Raw genomic sequence first — 15,848 nt, forward strand, 5'->3', positions numbered from 1 at the left:
AAATTAAAACACCAAGAGTGAGCCATTGCGTGTCTGTGCTAGGTGTCTGCATTTTTATTTCTTTAAATATTTTGAGATTTTATTTATTTGAGAGACAGAGAATGAGCAGGGAGAGGGGAGGGACAGAGGGGGAGAGAGACAGACTCCCCACTGAGTGGGGAGCCCAATGTGGGGCTCGATTCCAGAACCCTAAGATCATGACCTGAGCTAAAGGCAGATGCTTAACCAGCTGAGCCATGCTAGTGCCCCTTTTAAAATATTTAATTTATTTATTAATTTTGGATAGAGAGCATGCACACAGGGTGGGGGCGGACAGAGGAGGAAGGAGAGGGACAAGCAGACTCATGCTAATTGCTAAGCCTGACATGGGCTCGCTCCCAGGACCCTGAGATCATGACCCCACCCAAAATCAAGAGTCAGAAGCTCAACAGACTGAGCCATCCAGGTGCTCTGGGTACATTTTTATAAAGGTTGATGTAGTATACAGACACAGGCTAGGTGGGATCATATTCTAGATATACTTCTGAATCTTTTCTCTATTAATACTGTGTCCCATCAGCATTTCTATATAATTAAAAATTATTTGTAAACATCATTAATGGATGTACCATGATTTAATTAATAATTATCCTCCCTCTGTAATCAGACATTTTTATTCCAGCTTTTACTATTATAAAATATACTAAGCATCTCTGATGATGCATCTTTTTCCATAATTCTGTTTGCTCCATTATCTAGACACAGTTCTCTGAGCTGTGCACGCAAGAAATGGCTCTCTCCTCTTGGTGTAATGCGTCTTGTTTCCAGAGTTCTTTCGTCTGCGTTATTTCATTTGAGGAGTAGGGGAGGGTGATGGTGTGGGGGCCTGGGTGAGGCTAAGTTGAGTGAGGAGAGCCAGTGCCACAGGCAGTCAGAAAAGGAGGTGACAGTTCGGTGAAGCTATTGGGAGGGACTTCCTGGAGACCTAAGTCCAGCTTGGGGGTGAAGGACAGGCTGGTGTAGGGCGGCCCCCACAAGACATGGGACACACAGAGACCTATAGATTTGAGCAGCGAGCGAGTCAGACGGAGAGATCGGACTGGCCACAGCCAGACCCTGTATTTTAAGGGAAATAGTGGTCAGACAGATTATGGACCACAGAGTTGATACTGGACCCATAAGTAATGCAGAGCTACCAGATGTCTTTGAACTTGAGGTTATCTTAAAGACAGGATTATTTTCAGATTAGCTTGGGATGGGAGGGGGTCTGGGAGAAGCTGGAAGTGGGTGAGGCCTGTGCTAATAGAATAGACAGACGTGATTGCCTAGAACATTTGAAGGGGGCCTGTAGACACCAGGGTCTCTGTGTGCGTGTGGGGCTAGCCAGCGTGGACGGGCGTGTGGTGGCAGCCGGAGGACAGTCAGAAATTTTGTTCTGTACATTTCATTCACCAAGCAGTTTGACCTGTGGAATTGGCAAGACTGAGTTTCTGTGGGCATGACAGGTCTTTATTTTAAAATTGATCGGCAAGATTTTAATGATTGAGGTGCATTCGCGTTTCCTATCCTCAATGATCCTTAATGCGAAACAGTAAACCAGAAATTGCTCTCCTGGGATGCAGGCCTCAAGCTGGCGTGCCAGGCTGGTTTGGAGATGCCTCCAGCCTCACTCGGCCTCTCCACCTGGCAGGAAAAATTCAGCGAGGATCCCAGAGCTTGGAGTATTGTTAGCGCAGGCTGGAGATACGGGGTGAGAGTTCTGTCCCAAGGGCATAGTTTACATGTCAGTACCCACATCCCCATTTGCCCCTACCCTGTAGGCTCCTCCCTCTGGAACTCTGCCTCCGAATTCTACCCCTCTTCCTAAGAATTTGACCCCCACGTGACCTGAGCTTTGCCCACCAGCAACTTGGAGCTGTTTGTGATTCTTCCAGACTCACCTCCCTGTGCCTTAACTTTTGCCATTCCCTCCACCTAGAATACCTTCTCCTTTCTCTTGGGTAGTTTTTGCTCACCTCTTGAGACTTAGTCTGAGGACTTTAGGAAGCCTTTCCTGACACCCACCAGGCTGAGCTAGATGTCCCTCCAAGTGTTCCCATTGTGTCTGCTGCGTGTCTGTGTCTGTTGCTGTGGGACCATACTGTACTGTAATTTTCTAACTCCATGTCTCTCCCTTGGTAGACTATGAGCTCCTTAAGGGACTGGGTCTTCTTCCTCAGTCTACACCCAGTACCCAGCACAGAGCCCAGTCTCCAGCAGACCCAACCCATGCTCGAAGAAGGCTGTGTTATTAAGATCCTGCAGCTCTGGGCACCTGGGTGGGTCAGTTGGTTAAGCGACTGCCTTCATTCAGCTCAGGTCCCGGAATCAAGTCCCGCATTGGGCTTCCAGCTCCACAGGGAGTCTGCTTCTCCCTCTGACCTTCTCCTCACTCATGCTCTCTCTCACTGTCTCTCTCTCAAATAAATAAATTAAATAAAATTAGAAAAAAAAAAAAAAAGATCCTGCAGCTCTCTTTGACAGGACACTCAAAGCAGAGACCTCACTCATCCATAAAGCCTCAACTTGCCTCCGGCCTTAGGATTTTGAGGCTCTTTATTGGTTGCGTATAAGTTATAGCCTTTCATCTTAAATATTTTGTCTGATATGAATATTACATGTCTTTGGTGAGTATTGGTCTGGCATATCTCTTTTCATCCTTTATTTTCAGTCTTTCTTTTTTCCTTTTTTTTAAAGATTTTATTTATTTATTTGACAGGGCGATCACAAGTAGGCAGAGAGGCAGGCAGAGGGAGAGGCAGAGAGAGAGGAGGAAGCCGGCTCCCCACTGAGCAGAGAACCCGATGCGGGGCTTGATCCCAGGATCATGACCTGAGCCGAAGGCAGAGGCTTTAACCCACTGAGCCACCCAGGCGCCCCTATTTTCAGTCTTTCTATATAATTTTATTTTGTCTCTTTTAGTAAGCATCTAGCTGGATCTTTTAAAATCTTATCTGATTGTCTGTCTTTTAATAGCTGGGTTTAATCTATTTGTGATTAATCCTGCCTTAATACTTCAACTTACTTTTGCCACCTTCATTTCTTCATTTCTGTTCTTATTTTATACTTAGTATCCTTTTCCTTGGCTCCTTTATTCCTTCTTTCCTTGCCTTTTGTTAGAGTGATCAAGGTTTCTGTTTTTCTTTTTTTGCCCTCTGGTTTAGAAACCCTGCATGAGTGCCTTATATGTGGGTGGGGGTGGGGGGGTGTTTGTTGTTGTTTTAAGAAAATAGAATGACCTGTTAAAACTAATCAAGCCAAACATTCTAACATCTCAGGAACATGTGGTGGTAACCCACCTAGAAGTCTGAGCAGTTTATCACTGATTCGGCTTTTACAGGAGACCCCTCATTTTTAGTTCTTGTGTTTCCTGCCTACACAGGCCAAGCAGTTAAATACGAACAGTGAGCAGATCCTGTGGGCAAAATGGGAGCAGTAATAGCCACATGGTAGTAATACTGCTCGGGCCCTTGATGTTCCAGGGGCCTTTGCTAACAAGCTTTTCTTCTAGAATGGAACTGGGAATCTTTGGGTCCTGGAGGAAAGGGCCAGGAAGCTTTAGCTCTAATCCCATGGTAGTTGCTCTAGTTGTATAAATTGGCACTCGTTTTTTCCTGCAGGAAGTTCATCTCCTAGAGTCTTAATTTCTTCATCTGTAAAATGGAAATAATATCACCCACCCTGCAAGGTTTCTGTGAGTTATCGAAATAGATAAAGCATATTGCGCATGCCCAACGCACAGATGACATCAAATGAATGATCCCAGTTAGTACAGGCCCTGGCACTTAGGGGACCCTCCCTGAACACTTGTGCAGTGAATACAAGAGCTTCGTTGAGGGGCTAGGTGATAAAGGATGGATAGTAATAAAGGAAGAAGGCATTCTCTACCAGAGCAAGAAGGTGACCAAAGTAAAAGAATCCGAGGCTTACCCATTGCTGCTGTGCTCAGGCAAGTGAGAGGAGCAGACTGGCCAGAACAGAGGACGGGGTGGGGGAATCTGGGGAGAGTAGGCAGGTCAGAAAGGGGAGCCAGCGCTGAGCGTGTACGAGGATCTCTGGGTCTGCCGGGCCGGATGGCTGTGTTTGCCAGGCCAGCTCACTCTGCCTGCACTTGACCTTGGTTCCCCTCCTGCACAGCCCCTCATTCTTGATAGGCAGAAGCCAGCCCAGTGTGGCCTAGTGGCCAGGCAAACTGACGGCTTAAAAGAGGAAGCATCAGAATAAGATTGGTTTTCAACTAATATCTTATTAAGGAAGTTGAGTCATTCTACTTCTGCTATTTGTCCCCTCTGGGCATTCAGAGGAGGACAAGTTTTTACTTCCAGATGAAATAGTCATGGTCTGCCCTAGTCTCTCGGTGGACATTTCCAAAATGAGCCTGTAAAACAGAGATTTTTATTTGCCTTTTATATACAGAGACCCGAGGCTCAGTGTGTTGAATGCTTTAGCTATATAGCTGAACACCTCGACTCTGTCGCGTCCACACTGCGAAGTCCCATTGTCTCAACGATGGCATTTATGAGGCAGATGAAGGGCAAGAGAATGAACTTTTATTCAACATCTTCTGTGGGCCAGGCAGACTGACTGGCATTTCACATAATCTGCCTCTTCCAGTCCTCAGAACAAGTCGGAAGCAGCTGAGAGAAGAATTCTCAGCGGCTTGCTCAAGGTTGAGTGTGCGGGCTTGGGACAGCCACGTAGGTCCAGACCCACCTCTGCAACTTGTAACCGTGTGGCTGGTCTGGCAGGCCCCTGGCCTTCTCCGAGCCTCAGTCTTCACATCTGAAAATGAGGTCAGTAATGGTAGGGGCTTAGTGAATATCAAGAGTGATCATTCTGAATTGGTCATCCTGCCCTCAAATGATCCTGACAAATCGGTTATATTTGGGGAACTAGAAGAGACCTCAGAAGGTTTCCTAGGCCACTGGTTTTCAAACTCTCTTCCTCGGAAGAGGACCTAGCGTTCCACAGAAATCCTTGGTGGATGAAGAGAAGCTGAGGATGTGAGGCTCCTGCCCACCTTCTCTGGCAGAGCAGCTGGTTCTCATGTGAGTTACATGTCATTTGCGTGCTTCAGCTCTTTTATATATTGGGCGTTGAGCTATGATTTCATTTGACAGAAATGGTCCCACTGCTTTTTTTTTTTTTTTTTTTTTTAAGTTGCCAAGGCTAGAACCCAGCTCTTCTGGTTCCTAGTCTGGTGTTTTTGCTGCACTTACTAAAAAAGGGAACTGAAATATGAAGGTTATCATCACTGAAGATCAAAATAAAACATATTTTTGTAGCTTCCAGTTAATCGGCAATTCATTTAGCCTAAATTCCAGTCCTGTCACAGAATCCTAGGAACAGAAATTTCGCTGTCAGAGAAAACATTACTATCATAGCCTTAAACAAGAACTGTCTCATCAAACTTCTTGCAGTGATGGAAGCATTCTCTATCTGCACTAATACAGTAACTGGTGTAATGGAGGAACTGATTTTTAAGTATTATTTAATTTTATCAATTTTTTTGAAGATTTTATTTATTTATTTGACAGAGATCACAAGTAGGCAGAGAGGCAGGCAGAGAGAGAAGGGGAAGCAGGCTCCCTGCTGAGCAGACAGCCCGATGCAGAACTTGATTTCAGGACCCTGAGATCATGACCTGAGCCGAAGGCAGAGGCTCAACCCACTGAGCCACCCAGGTGCTCCTAATTTTAATCGATTTAAATGTAAATAGTCACATGTGGCTAATGGCTGCCATATTGGACAGCATGGCCTTACAGTATAGACCAGGGATCAGATGGTAGTCTCTGACCCCTTGGCACGGAATCACCCAGAGAACCTGTCGAAAGTACAGATTCTGGGCCTACTGCCCATCAACTGTTTCAGGAGGTCTAGGGCAAGTGCTTTTTAGAATCATCTGGTTATTTTGACTTGCAGTCAGGTGGGAAACTGCTACATTATTGAGCTCTTCTTTGTCATGGTAGAGCAGTGCCAGAATCATGGCCTTGATCTTCTGAAGAAACTGTAGCAACTTTCTGGGGAATGTCAGACCCTTGGAAAATGTGATGGAAGCTGTGGACCTCTTCCCTGTAAAAATGCAAACCGTATATAGATTCTGCGAGTCACAGACCATCCTGAAGCAGTCCTTGAACCCACATGAAGAACTTCCCAACTTGGTGGTGCCCAGATGGCTCAGTTGGTTAAGCAACTGACTCTTGATCTCAGCTCAGGTCTTGATCTCAGGGTTGTAAATTCAAGCCCCACACTGGGCTCCACGCTGGGCATGGAGCCTACTTTAAAAAAAAAAAAAAGTCCCAATACAGACAACAGAGCTTTACTAGCTGGTGAGGGAGCCAAGTTTGTCTCAGGGCCCAGGAGCCTTGCCCACAGCAGGCATGTCATACAGATAAGCCCAAAGATCACAGATATGCCCAGACTTCTCCAGGGGATCATTGAGGCCCCAGAGAAGACAGACAAGCACTGTACATGCCCTAAAAGAATACTGAACCAGTAACACGCCTTTCCTTTCCCATTTGGTTTCCATGGCCTTGTAAGTGAACTCAGTGGGCTTGGCTATTACCAGTGTCCACATCTTCAGCTCTGACAGCGAGCAAAGGAGCAGGATGCATTTGAGGCCGGAGTGGAGCCGGGGCGAGCGTCCAGACTGAGTAATGGATTGGGATTTGGACTCTCCTTCAAAGGCAGAGACACAACTGGCCCAGTCTTCACACCCCACAGGCTATAGGAGAATGAAGGGGCAGAGCTGCAGGGAAGTGGTCTGGGGCAACAAGCCCCAGAAAACAAGCCAGGGGCAAAGACCAGGCCTAGGAAGGCTGCCTGGCCAGCAGTCCCAGGCTCAATGCAGAACTCTATTTTTTGTAGGCCAGCCCCCTTGTAGAAGTGGGGAAGGAGGGACGGAGCAAACGTGTGTATGTGTAGGAGAGCTGCTGTCAGGCCAGAGTATCCTTAGAATAGCTTCTTGAACTTGGAGGCTATCAGGGAGGGTCTGAGTCATGGTCATGTGGCACTGGAGAAGCTGTACATCTCCCAGGCTGTGATTTTGTGCCCCTGGGAGGTGAGGATCAGCCTGTTTTCCCGTGCCCTTCACAGGTTCAGCTGCCAGCTGCTGGGTTAGCCTCTCAGCGGCCTGCCTGTTCCTCGGTCTGCCTGCCAGCCTCTTGGGTGAGTCATCCGGGCACTGCAGAGGGGGCCCGGGGAGCCCGGCATGCTCTTGGAGACAAGGATCAGGGCCCCTGGCCAGCAGCCCAGCTCACTGCCGAAGCAACATGATGGCTCCTGGGGGGTGAGGGGCAGCCCCGCAGCCTCTCCGGAGGGCCCTAGCTCAGGATGAGCCCTGTCCAACCGAGACAGGCCGTGTGAACCGCACCACAGCTGGGTCTCAGACAGCAGGGTGCCCTCGAAGCAAGCCCTGACGGCTTGGCCTCATTTCTCTCACTCCTCACTTGGGACTTTCTCTTCATCCCTGGTGCTCAGGGTCATCCTGTCCCTGAAGGTCATCCTCGGATACCCGCATCCAGCCAACATTGATCATCTCATCCGTGCCCTGCTAGGAGGGCACCACCCCTGCCCTCAGGAGCCTTCTGACCAAACAAGGCCATGAGCTTCCCCCTGGGGTTTGCCTGGAGCCCAGGAGACTCTGGGAGGGGGCGCCACAGCCTGGAGCTAGGGCTTCTGGGTCCTGGGCCTGTTCTGTGTCCTGGGCCTGCAGTGCCACACAAGGCTGGCTGACCTTGAGCAAGTTTCCACTTAATTAGCTTCAGTTTGTTCGAGTGAAAATGAGATTAAAGCACTCCTGAGGTCCTTCTCGGCCCATCTTTAATAGTGTTAGGTTCTGAGGGCTTGGGGTTTTTTCTGAAGACCCATTTTCCCCTGGCAAAGAGGCTGAGGCAGGACGCCAGGGTGGCACGGTTGGTTATGCGGCCGAGTGTTGATTTCAGTCAGGTCCTGATCTCAGGGTGCTGGGATTGAGCCCCATGTCTGGTTCCACACCCAGCCAGGCGTCTGCTTGAGGGTTCTCTCTCCCTCTGCCCCACCATCTCTCTCTTTCTCTCTCTTAAATAAATAAATAAATCTTTAAAAAGAAAAAAAAAAAAAAGAGGCTGGAGACGGCTGGGTACTTGGAAGCCAGAGCACCCCTTAGACTTCTCAAGGTCATCAGGTGACGTTGAAGTTGCCCATGCCCCTCCCCAGCATCCAGCATTCAGGGCGAAGCCTGGACATCTGTGCTGAAAGCTGGTGCTGCTCTGAGTTCTGAATCGGCAGACCCTTGAAGGCAGAACTGGAAGGATCAAATTAGTAGTGACCAACCAGCCCATCCCACCCTCTCCTACCCCCCTGCCCACCGCTCCCCAGTCGGGCTGGTTCAGTGCCTTGTGGCTGTTGCAGGGCCGCGGACTCCGTAGGAAGAGGGCTTCAGCCTAGCGAGGCCCAGCCCCCCACTGTCCCAGGTCAGCTCCCAGCCTCCCAGGGCAAAGGGCCAGCGGTGGATGGTTTGCCTTCACGCGGCCTGCCTTTCTGCCCCGAGAGCGAATAGAGCTGTGTTCTGGGCTGAGTGCCCGGCCAGCAGGGGACACTCCATCTGTTAGCCACAGCTTTAGACCAGCCTGCCAGCAGAGAGCACTTATTAAAATCCTCTCCGAGTGTGGTGCCTTCTCAGGCTTGGCGGAAAGCAAGTCCCGACCTGGAGGGACCTACGCTTCGGGAGCGCGCAGGCCCAGCGTTTCAAAACGTTCCCACGTGGTAGCGATCCCAGATTGGTGCAGATCTCTTTCATGACAGCTTGAGTCTGCCTGCTGTTTGCACAAGGTTGTCTCAGCCCTGGGCTCACTCTCCCCCAGGGCTTCCAGGGAACGCATAGGACTGCTGGACATAGAACCCAGGGAGACGGGAAGCCCTGTGCTTTGTCTTCAGAGTCCTAGAGGTGTAGGTTGGCATGGGGTGCGCTAATTAATTATTAAGCTCCACTACCAATATGATACCTGGGAGGGGTTTTCAGCAAACAAGCGCGGACGTTACAGAAGGAAGCCTGTCAGTTCCTTCTGGAAGGCCACAGACAGATGTGTCCTGGGAGAGGAGCCGAGTGCAGGCACTGCCATTTGCATGATGATTTCTACAACTCTTTCTACAAATTTCTCTAAAATCTTTCTACAAATCTACAAATTTTCTACAAAAACCTCTTAATGTCATATATGTGAAATGTATAAAATGTGTATATCCACACGTAAATCTCTATACACACACACATACGTGTATCTACCTCCTGCTACGCAACAAAAACTTGATTTTCCCCATTTGGAGAAAAGCCACTGTGGCCAGTATAGACAGGTCCTCTAGGAAGGCAAGGTCTGTGCAGAGTCCCTGAGGTCACTGGCAGTCTTGGAGTATGGATTCTACCACTGCGTTCCAGGGGAGCAAAACGCAGCATTAAAAAACAACAGAAAGAGATTCGGCCATTATTTATAAACACAAGAAAGAACAAACGCAGATGTCCGCGCCGTGGCCGTCCTGGAGGAAGTGGGCTGGAACCCGCCTCGCTGGGTGGAGCGGAGGAGTCTGCTTGTGGCAGTGTGGCTCGTAGGAAGAGGAGCCGGGTGCAGACTCATGCCAAGGGTTGACTCCTTGGCCACTTGGGGTGTTTGGAAGATCAGTATATGAGGCAGAAAGAGGCCGAAAGCCTCTCCCCTGCTTTTCTCCTCCAACCTAGTCTGTTCTGGTCCCTCAGGGTGAGCGTGAGCCTGGGAGATGGCAGTGATGGAAATGGCCTGCCCGGGCGCCCCTGGTTCGGCTGCCGGACAGCAGAAGGAGCTTGCCAAAGCCAAGGAGAAGACACAGGCAATGGGGAAGAAGCAAGGCCCCGTCACCAAGCTCGAGGCTGTGGAGAAGAGCCCCGTGTTCTGCGGGAAGTGGGACATCCTGAACGATGTGATTACCAAAGGCACCGCCAAGGAAGGCTCTGAGGGAGGACTGGCCGCCATCTCCATCATTGCCCAGGCCGAATGTAAGGGCCGGGGCTGGTGACAGAGGGCAGGCGGGCCTGCGGGGGCAGTGGGGGGTGGGGGGGTGGCGCAGTCCTTGTGCCAAGGTGGCAGGGCGCAGGGGCGGGAGATCAGGGTGACCGCTGTCAGAGATTTTCACAAGACACAGCTGGGGTGGGGGGGTAAGCTAAGAATGAGTCGAGCTGTCACCATGCTGGGGACTGCGTGGAGGCCTTTGTCCATCATGACCATAGCAGGGAAGGAGAGCCAGGAGACTTCACCGGTCCCGGGGCTCTTGGCAGGATCGTCAAGCAGGCCATCGACCTTGTGCTGTGACCTTGGACAGCCCGAGCATCTCTGGAGAAGCCCCAGACAGGAAAGGCCAGGTCTCCTGGAAAGTCCCTCTGGGGCCTCTAAGCCCTTCACCACCTTCCACGTTGAGGTGGCCCCGCCCCAGAGAATGAACACCTGCTCTTCAGCCTGCAGGGCCCGGCACGGGGACATAGGCCAGTGCAGGGTGGGGCCTGTCGGGTCGTCTCTGCTTCCACTCCCAGTACTTCTGCATGACTCGGCATGGTGGCTGCCACCAGAGCCTGTGACTCCCGCATGCCTGGCTGAGGCCGGAAGTGCTCCTCGCTACCCCCTGCCCTCCAAGGAGCTTTCTTGGGGTACAGCCTGGGGAGACGGTGGCATTTTCCCACATATCCACATCCTTCCCCCGTCTTCTACTCCTGTCTGGCTGGCTTTTGAGGAGAGATGAGAGAATACAAATTAAAACCGTTGGGGGACGTGATGGTCCTAGTACACACATACACGTACGTAGATGGACACGACCGCTGACATTTATTGAGCCGATATTATGTGCCAGCTGCCGCGTTGGGTGTGTTCCATGTTCAGTTAAGCAGCACGGATAGTGAAGCAAGGAGGGCACCCCTCAGCACCCCCTCTGCTCCTGTTCAGTGGGAAGGTGGGGCGAGTGAAGCTGGCGCTGGCAGGGGGCAGGCCGGCAGGCAGGTGGTCTGAGAAGGTATCCGTGAGCCGCGTCTCTCCTCAGCACCCAGTTCCTGTTCTTCCTCTCCTTCCTGCTCATCTAACCTCTTGTCCTTCACTCGCAAGGTGAGAACAGCCAAGAGTTCAGCCCCACCTTTTCAGAGCGGATCTTCATCGCTGGGTCCAAACAGTACAGGTGAGGAGGCTAGCCGGCGTGGGACCCAGGGAACCGAAACCGCGTCCTCCCTCCCCGGCTGCTCTCCCCAGTGACCCCTGGCTCCCTCCTCCAGCACCTGTGGTTCGGCTCTTGGAACCTGCCCAGGTTTTCCTGGCTGAACTGCTCTGTCAGCCAAAGGAGCTTTTCAAAAGCTTTTCACGGCGTGTGGATGACTGCCTCTGGGTCCTATCAGCTTGACATTTTATTTTTATTTTCCTCAGAGTCCTTGCTGCTCCCCCTTGTTTCCCATCAGCAGGGAGGGTGCTGGGAACAGGAGTGACTTTCCTGCTGGTGCGTGACCGCAAATGCAGGCGCCTGGGGGCCCGCTCCAACTGTGGGAGAAACCTGCTGGGGCCTTTTCTCCTGCGAGACACATCCAAGGAGGGATGAGGGTTTGGAAACACGAGGGGGGACCGACAGATTCGCAGCTGGGTGGCCCCACGGAAAGGAAGCCAGAGTGAGGCTCAGTCTGTTCCCAGGCTCCCCATCCCCAAAGATGATTTTTTTGGCCAGCTGCAGGTTGAACTCGGAGACAGTTCCTGCCTCTACCAACAGGCAGACTTTTTTATCATTGGGATTTGGAAAGTGCTAGTGATGGAAAAAGGTTGTGGGGAAGGCTGCTGCCCTTGAACCAAGAATTGCTCAGTGTTTGATGAGAAGCCTTGCACTGTCCCCAATGCCTTTTGGCCCAGGGTCGGGGGTTTCTGAGGGGCCTGAGCCGAAAGACCAGCTGCCTGAGACCCCCTAGGCCTTTGGCAGCCCCTTGGGATTGGTGTGACTCTGCCTCCTTTGTAGGGGGCAGCAGTGAGGCCACAGGAGGGCAGCTGAGGCTGTGGTCTGCTGCACTGCCACTCAGCAGCGGCTTTTTCAGACACTCATCTGTGGCTGGTGCCTTAATACCAAGAGCCAGCTTGTGTCCATGGTGATAGGCAGTCTCTAGGCCATACAAGGAGGGAAGGCTCCCCGGTACCGGGCATTAGCCCAGACTTGTATTTTGAGTTGTTGTTGTTTTTTTTAAAGATTTTATTTATTTCAGAGAGAGGGAGAGAGAGGGGCACAAGCATGAGGGGGCATGAGGGCGGAGAGAGAAGCAGCCTCCCCACGGAGCAGGGACCCTGGGATCCTGACCTGAGCCGAAGGCAGACGCTTAACCAACTGAGCCACCCAGGTGCCCCCATAGTGTCTGTGTTTATGCAGCAACTTACATTCCTAGAAACCAGGTGTCTCCAGGAACCAATGGGCGTGGAGGTGCCCAAACTCCCTGTCCCCCACCCAGAGGCTATGGAAACAAGCCCTTGTCAGAGCTGAGAATGCCTGCTGTGGAGTGTGGCCCTCCAAGTCCTATGTGCGCCCCCACAGCCCCCCAGGACCTCTCCAGGGACAGCCCACCCTGGAGAGCAGTGAGGGAACCCTCTACCCACCCATTCCCGCCAAAGAGCGGTGTGCGCCCCATCATGGCCGTGCACCCCATTACAGTGGTAATAACTGTTGTGTGTTGGAAGCTTGCTTGGGGATTAGGCGCTGAGGTAGGCTTTTTAAATGAGCACTTTCCTTTAAACCCCAGCTTCGTCTGCATGGCAGGAAATCCTATGCCCATTTTACAAATGAGAAAACTGAGGTTCCTTGGGCTTTAGGCACCTTCCCACATTCACACAAGCACTCGCCAAGCAGGGATCTGACCTCTGGGTCTCAAGGACTCTGATGGCAGTTACCTGAGCCGTCACACCCCCCTGCCTCCTCACACTGTCAACATGCATACCTGTCCCTTCTGACAGCCAGTCCGAGAGCCTTGATCAGATCCCCAACAATGTGGCCCATGCGACGGAGGGCAAAATGGCCCGTGTGTGTTGGAAAGGGAAGCGCCGCAGCAAAGCCCAGAAAAAACGCAGGAAGAAGAGCTCCAAGTCCCTGGCTCAGGCTGGAGTGGCCTTGGCCAAACCGCTTCCCAGAACCCCGGAGCAAGAGAGCTGCACAGTCCCTGTACAGGTGAGAGCCGTCACCACAGCCCAGATGTCGGGCTCACGGGGCCTTCAGCTTGGTGCCCGGGCCTCGGCTCTGGCCCTGTGTCTTAACACCTGTGTTTTCCCCACAGGAGGATGAATCCCCCCTAGGCCCTCTGTATGTTAGAAACGCCCTCCAGTTCACCAAGCCTCTGAAGGAGCCAGGCCTCGGCCAACTATGCTTTAAGAAACTTGAAGAGGGCCTACGGCCAGCCCTGCCTCGCTCAGAACTCCACAAACTCATCAGCCCCTTGCAATGTCTGAATCATGTGTGGAAACTCCACCACCCCCAGGATCTCGGCCCCCTGCCCCAGCCCGCTCACCCCTTCCCCTACAGCAGACTGCCCCATCCCTTCCCATTCCACCCTCTCCAGCCCTGGAAACCTCACCCCTTAGAGTCCTTCCTAGACAAACTGACCTGCGTAGATAACCAGCAGCCCCTGTCTGGCCCTCACCTGGGCAAACTGGCCTGTGTGGACAGTCAGAAGCCGGTGCCTGGCCCCCGCCTGGAGCCCAGCTGCCCAGCCCGCGAGAAGTTTTCCGTGGAGGAGTACCTTGTGCATGCTCTACAGGGCAGCGTGAGCTCTGGCCGGGCCCACAGCCTGGCCAGCCTGGCCAAGACCTGGTCGGCAGGGGGTTCCAAGCCCCGGAAGCCCAGCCCCGAGACGGAAGACAGCGAGGGGGTCCTGTTGACGGAGGTAAGGGAGTCCCCACACACCTGCCCCGGGGAACACCCACTCTGGGGCCAAGAGCAGCGGCTGGCAGTCAAGTGGGACCTACTGTGGGGAAGGAGCCTCACTGGAAACCTGCCAGATCCACTCGCCTTGGTGGGGGGAGGGTCTTCACTCTCGATGGAAGTCACTCGTGTGCGTGACAACACATCCGACAGTAGGAAAGTGCGAGGCTTTGGCAAGAGGCAGTGTCCCCCACGCCACCTCCAGGTCGCTCTCAGGCCTTCTAGATGTTTCTATCTTGAGTTCTTCTGGTTGGTTAGCTCATTGTTGCTGTCGCTGTCGTGTATGTGTCCATGCACACACGTGTGCGTGTGTGTGTTGTATCAGTGATGCGTATTCTGAGAAACAGGAATTAGCTCTGTCAACCTCAGACATTCACTCCGCGCCCCCGCTATGAAAGACAAGGATTTTGCGCATCCGTGTTAACCCTGAAACCTGCCTTCTCCCCCCACCCCAGTTCTCTGCTGGAGAGCTTTGTTAATCTTAAGTCATTTCAGCAGACTTAAATTGGGGGGCCTTCTTCCATCCGTCTGTGACTTGATCATTTGCCCCCTAACCCTCTTCACAGTCCTTCTCCTTCCTTTACCTTATAGCTCCTGAGCTATATTTTTTCAATGTCAAGGTTGTTGACAGTTCCGTTTCTGTTCCACAATCACAAAGCCTGGGGAGAAGGATCTTTCATCACAAGGATCAGCTAGACTTGGGCCACCCACGAAGCTCTCCTTTGCCTTCACCTTATGCCTGTGACCCCCGCTGGTCCTGCCCTTCCAGAGCCCTGCCTCAGACCTGGTGATGTTTTTGGTTATGAGGGCCCCACCCCTGCAGCCTGGCAAGGACTGCCGCCCAGAGAGCCTTCCTCACTGTAACTCTTCGTCCCTCTGCTGCCCTGGCCACTGACATGGGCCTCTCTCTCCTGCCAACTCCAGAAACTCAAGCCGGTGGATTATGAGTACCGAGAGGAGGTCCACTGGGTCACGCGCCAGCCCTGCCTGGGCAGAGGCTCCTTCGGAGAAGTGCACAGGATGGAAGACAAGCAGACCGGCTTCCAGTGCGCCGTCAAAAAGGTACGCGGAAAAGAAGAAGCTATGGCCGGGCTCTAGGAGCTGCAGAGCAGCCTTTCTTGCAAGGGCAATCCGGGGGCAGCTGTGGTCAGACTTGTTAACGGAGGCTGGCTGTCACTAGGCACCCTGGGGTCAGCTGCCCCGGAAGGGAGCAGTGTCAGCCACATGTCCCGGCCTGGGAGCCGCATTTGGTGTGCATGTGTGTCGGAGTCTGCAAGTGCGCCCACGTCCTGGGCCACTGCTGTTGCCAGGGCCTTCAGGGACAAGTCCAGACCTGGAAGGCAGTTGGCATTGTGGGATTCATGTTGAGCTGAAACCCCTAAACTGCACAGTGGGGGTGCTCGCACCTGGGCCAGAAGGTAACGACCAGAGCAGTAGCCTGTACCTAACAGGTGCCTCTTGCGTGAAGCTGAGCACTGGGGAGTCAGATCTGATTTGGGTCCGGGCTCTGCCTCCCACTGGCAGTAATAAGAGGTCTTGGGAGGTGGACATTATGAGGAAATGCGACCTACATCGAGAGACCCAGGCTTGTCTGTCTCCAGAGTTCAGCTGTGAACCAGTCTTTAGGAAGGGGCTAGGGGAGAAGGCTCGTGGTTCTGGGATTCGACGCAAGCAGAGGTATGAATCACCTCTCTGGCTCCCTCATTTCCCCAGTGATAGACCTAGAGACCAGAGAGTCGTGTGCTTTGCTTCAAGCCACACAGCGAGGCCTGGCACTGAGGCCTCCTTTGGTCAGGGGACCCTGTCCGGGCCCTGCAGCGGAATGCAGACCTTGCTGTCGGGCCTACTCTCCTTCAGATGTCTTTTATCCTACCCTGGCTCTCAGCTCCCTTGACCTTGTCCCCGGC

General features: G+C 52.5%; 1 protein-coding gene across 1 annotated transcript in view; it reads left to right on the plus strand.

The window, feature by feature from the left end:
- Positions 1 to 15,848, plus strand: part of MAP3K14 (mitogen-activated protein kinase kinase kinase 14) — a 43,418-nt gene that overhangs the window by 13,516 nt on the left and 14,054 nt on the right. The window contains exons 2-6 of the mRNA XM_044247724.1: positions 9,746 to 10,021; positions 11,115 to 11,184; positions 12,981 to 13,191; positions 13,298 to 13,903; positions 14,866 to 15,003. Coding sequence (XP_044103659.1) covers positions 9,766 to 10,021; positions 11,115 to 11,184; positions 12,981 to 13,191; positions 13,298 to 13,903; positions 14,866 to 15,003 — 1,281 coding nt within the window. The 5' untranslated portion in view covers positions 9,746 to 9,765. The remainder of the gene's footprint in view (positions 1 to 9,745; positions 10,022 to 11,114; positions 11,185 to 12,980; positions 13,192 to 13,297; positions 13,904 to 14,865; positions 15,004 to 15,848) is intronic.

This window comes from Neovison vison, chromosome 5 (assembly GCF_020171115.1).
Source record: "Neovison vison isolate M4711 chromosome 5, ASM_NN_V1, whole genome shotgun sequence".
NCBI classification, from domain to species: domain Eukaryota; kingdom Metazoa; phylum Chordata; class Mammalia; order Carnivora; family Mustelidae; genus Neogale; species Neogale vison.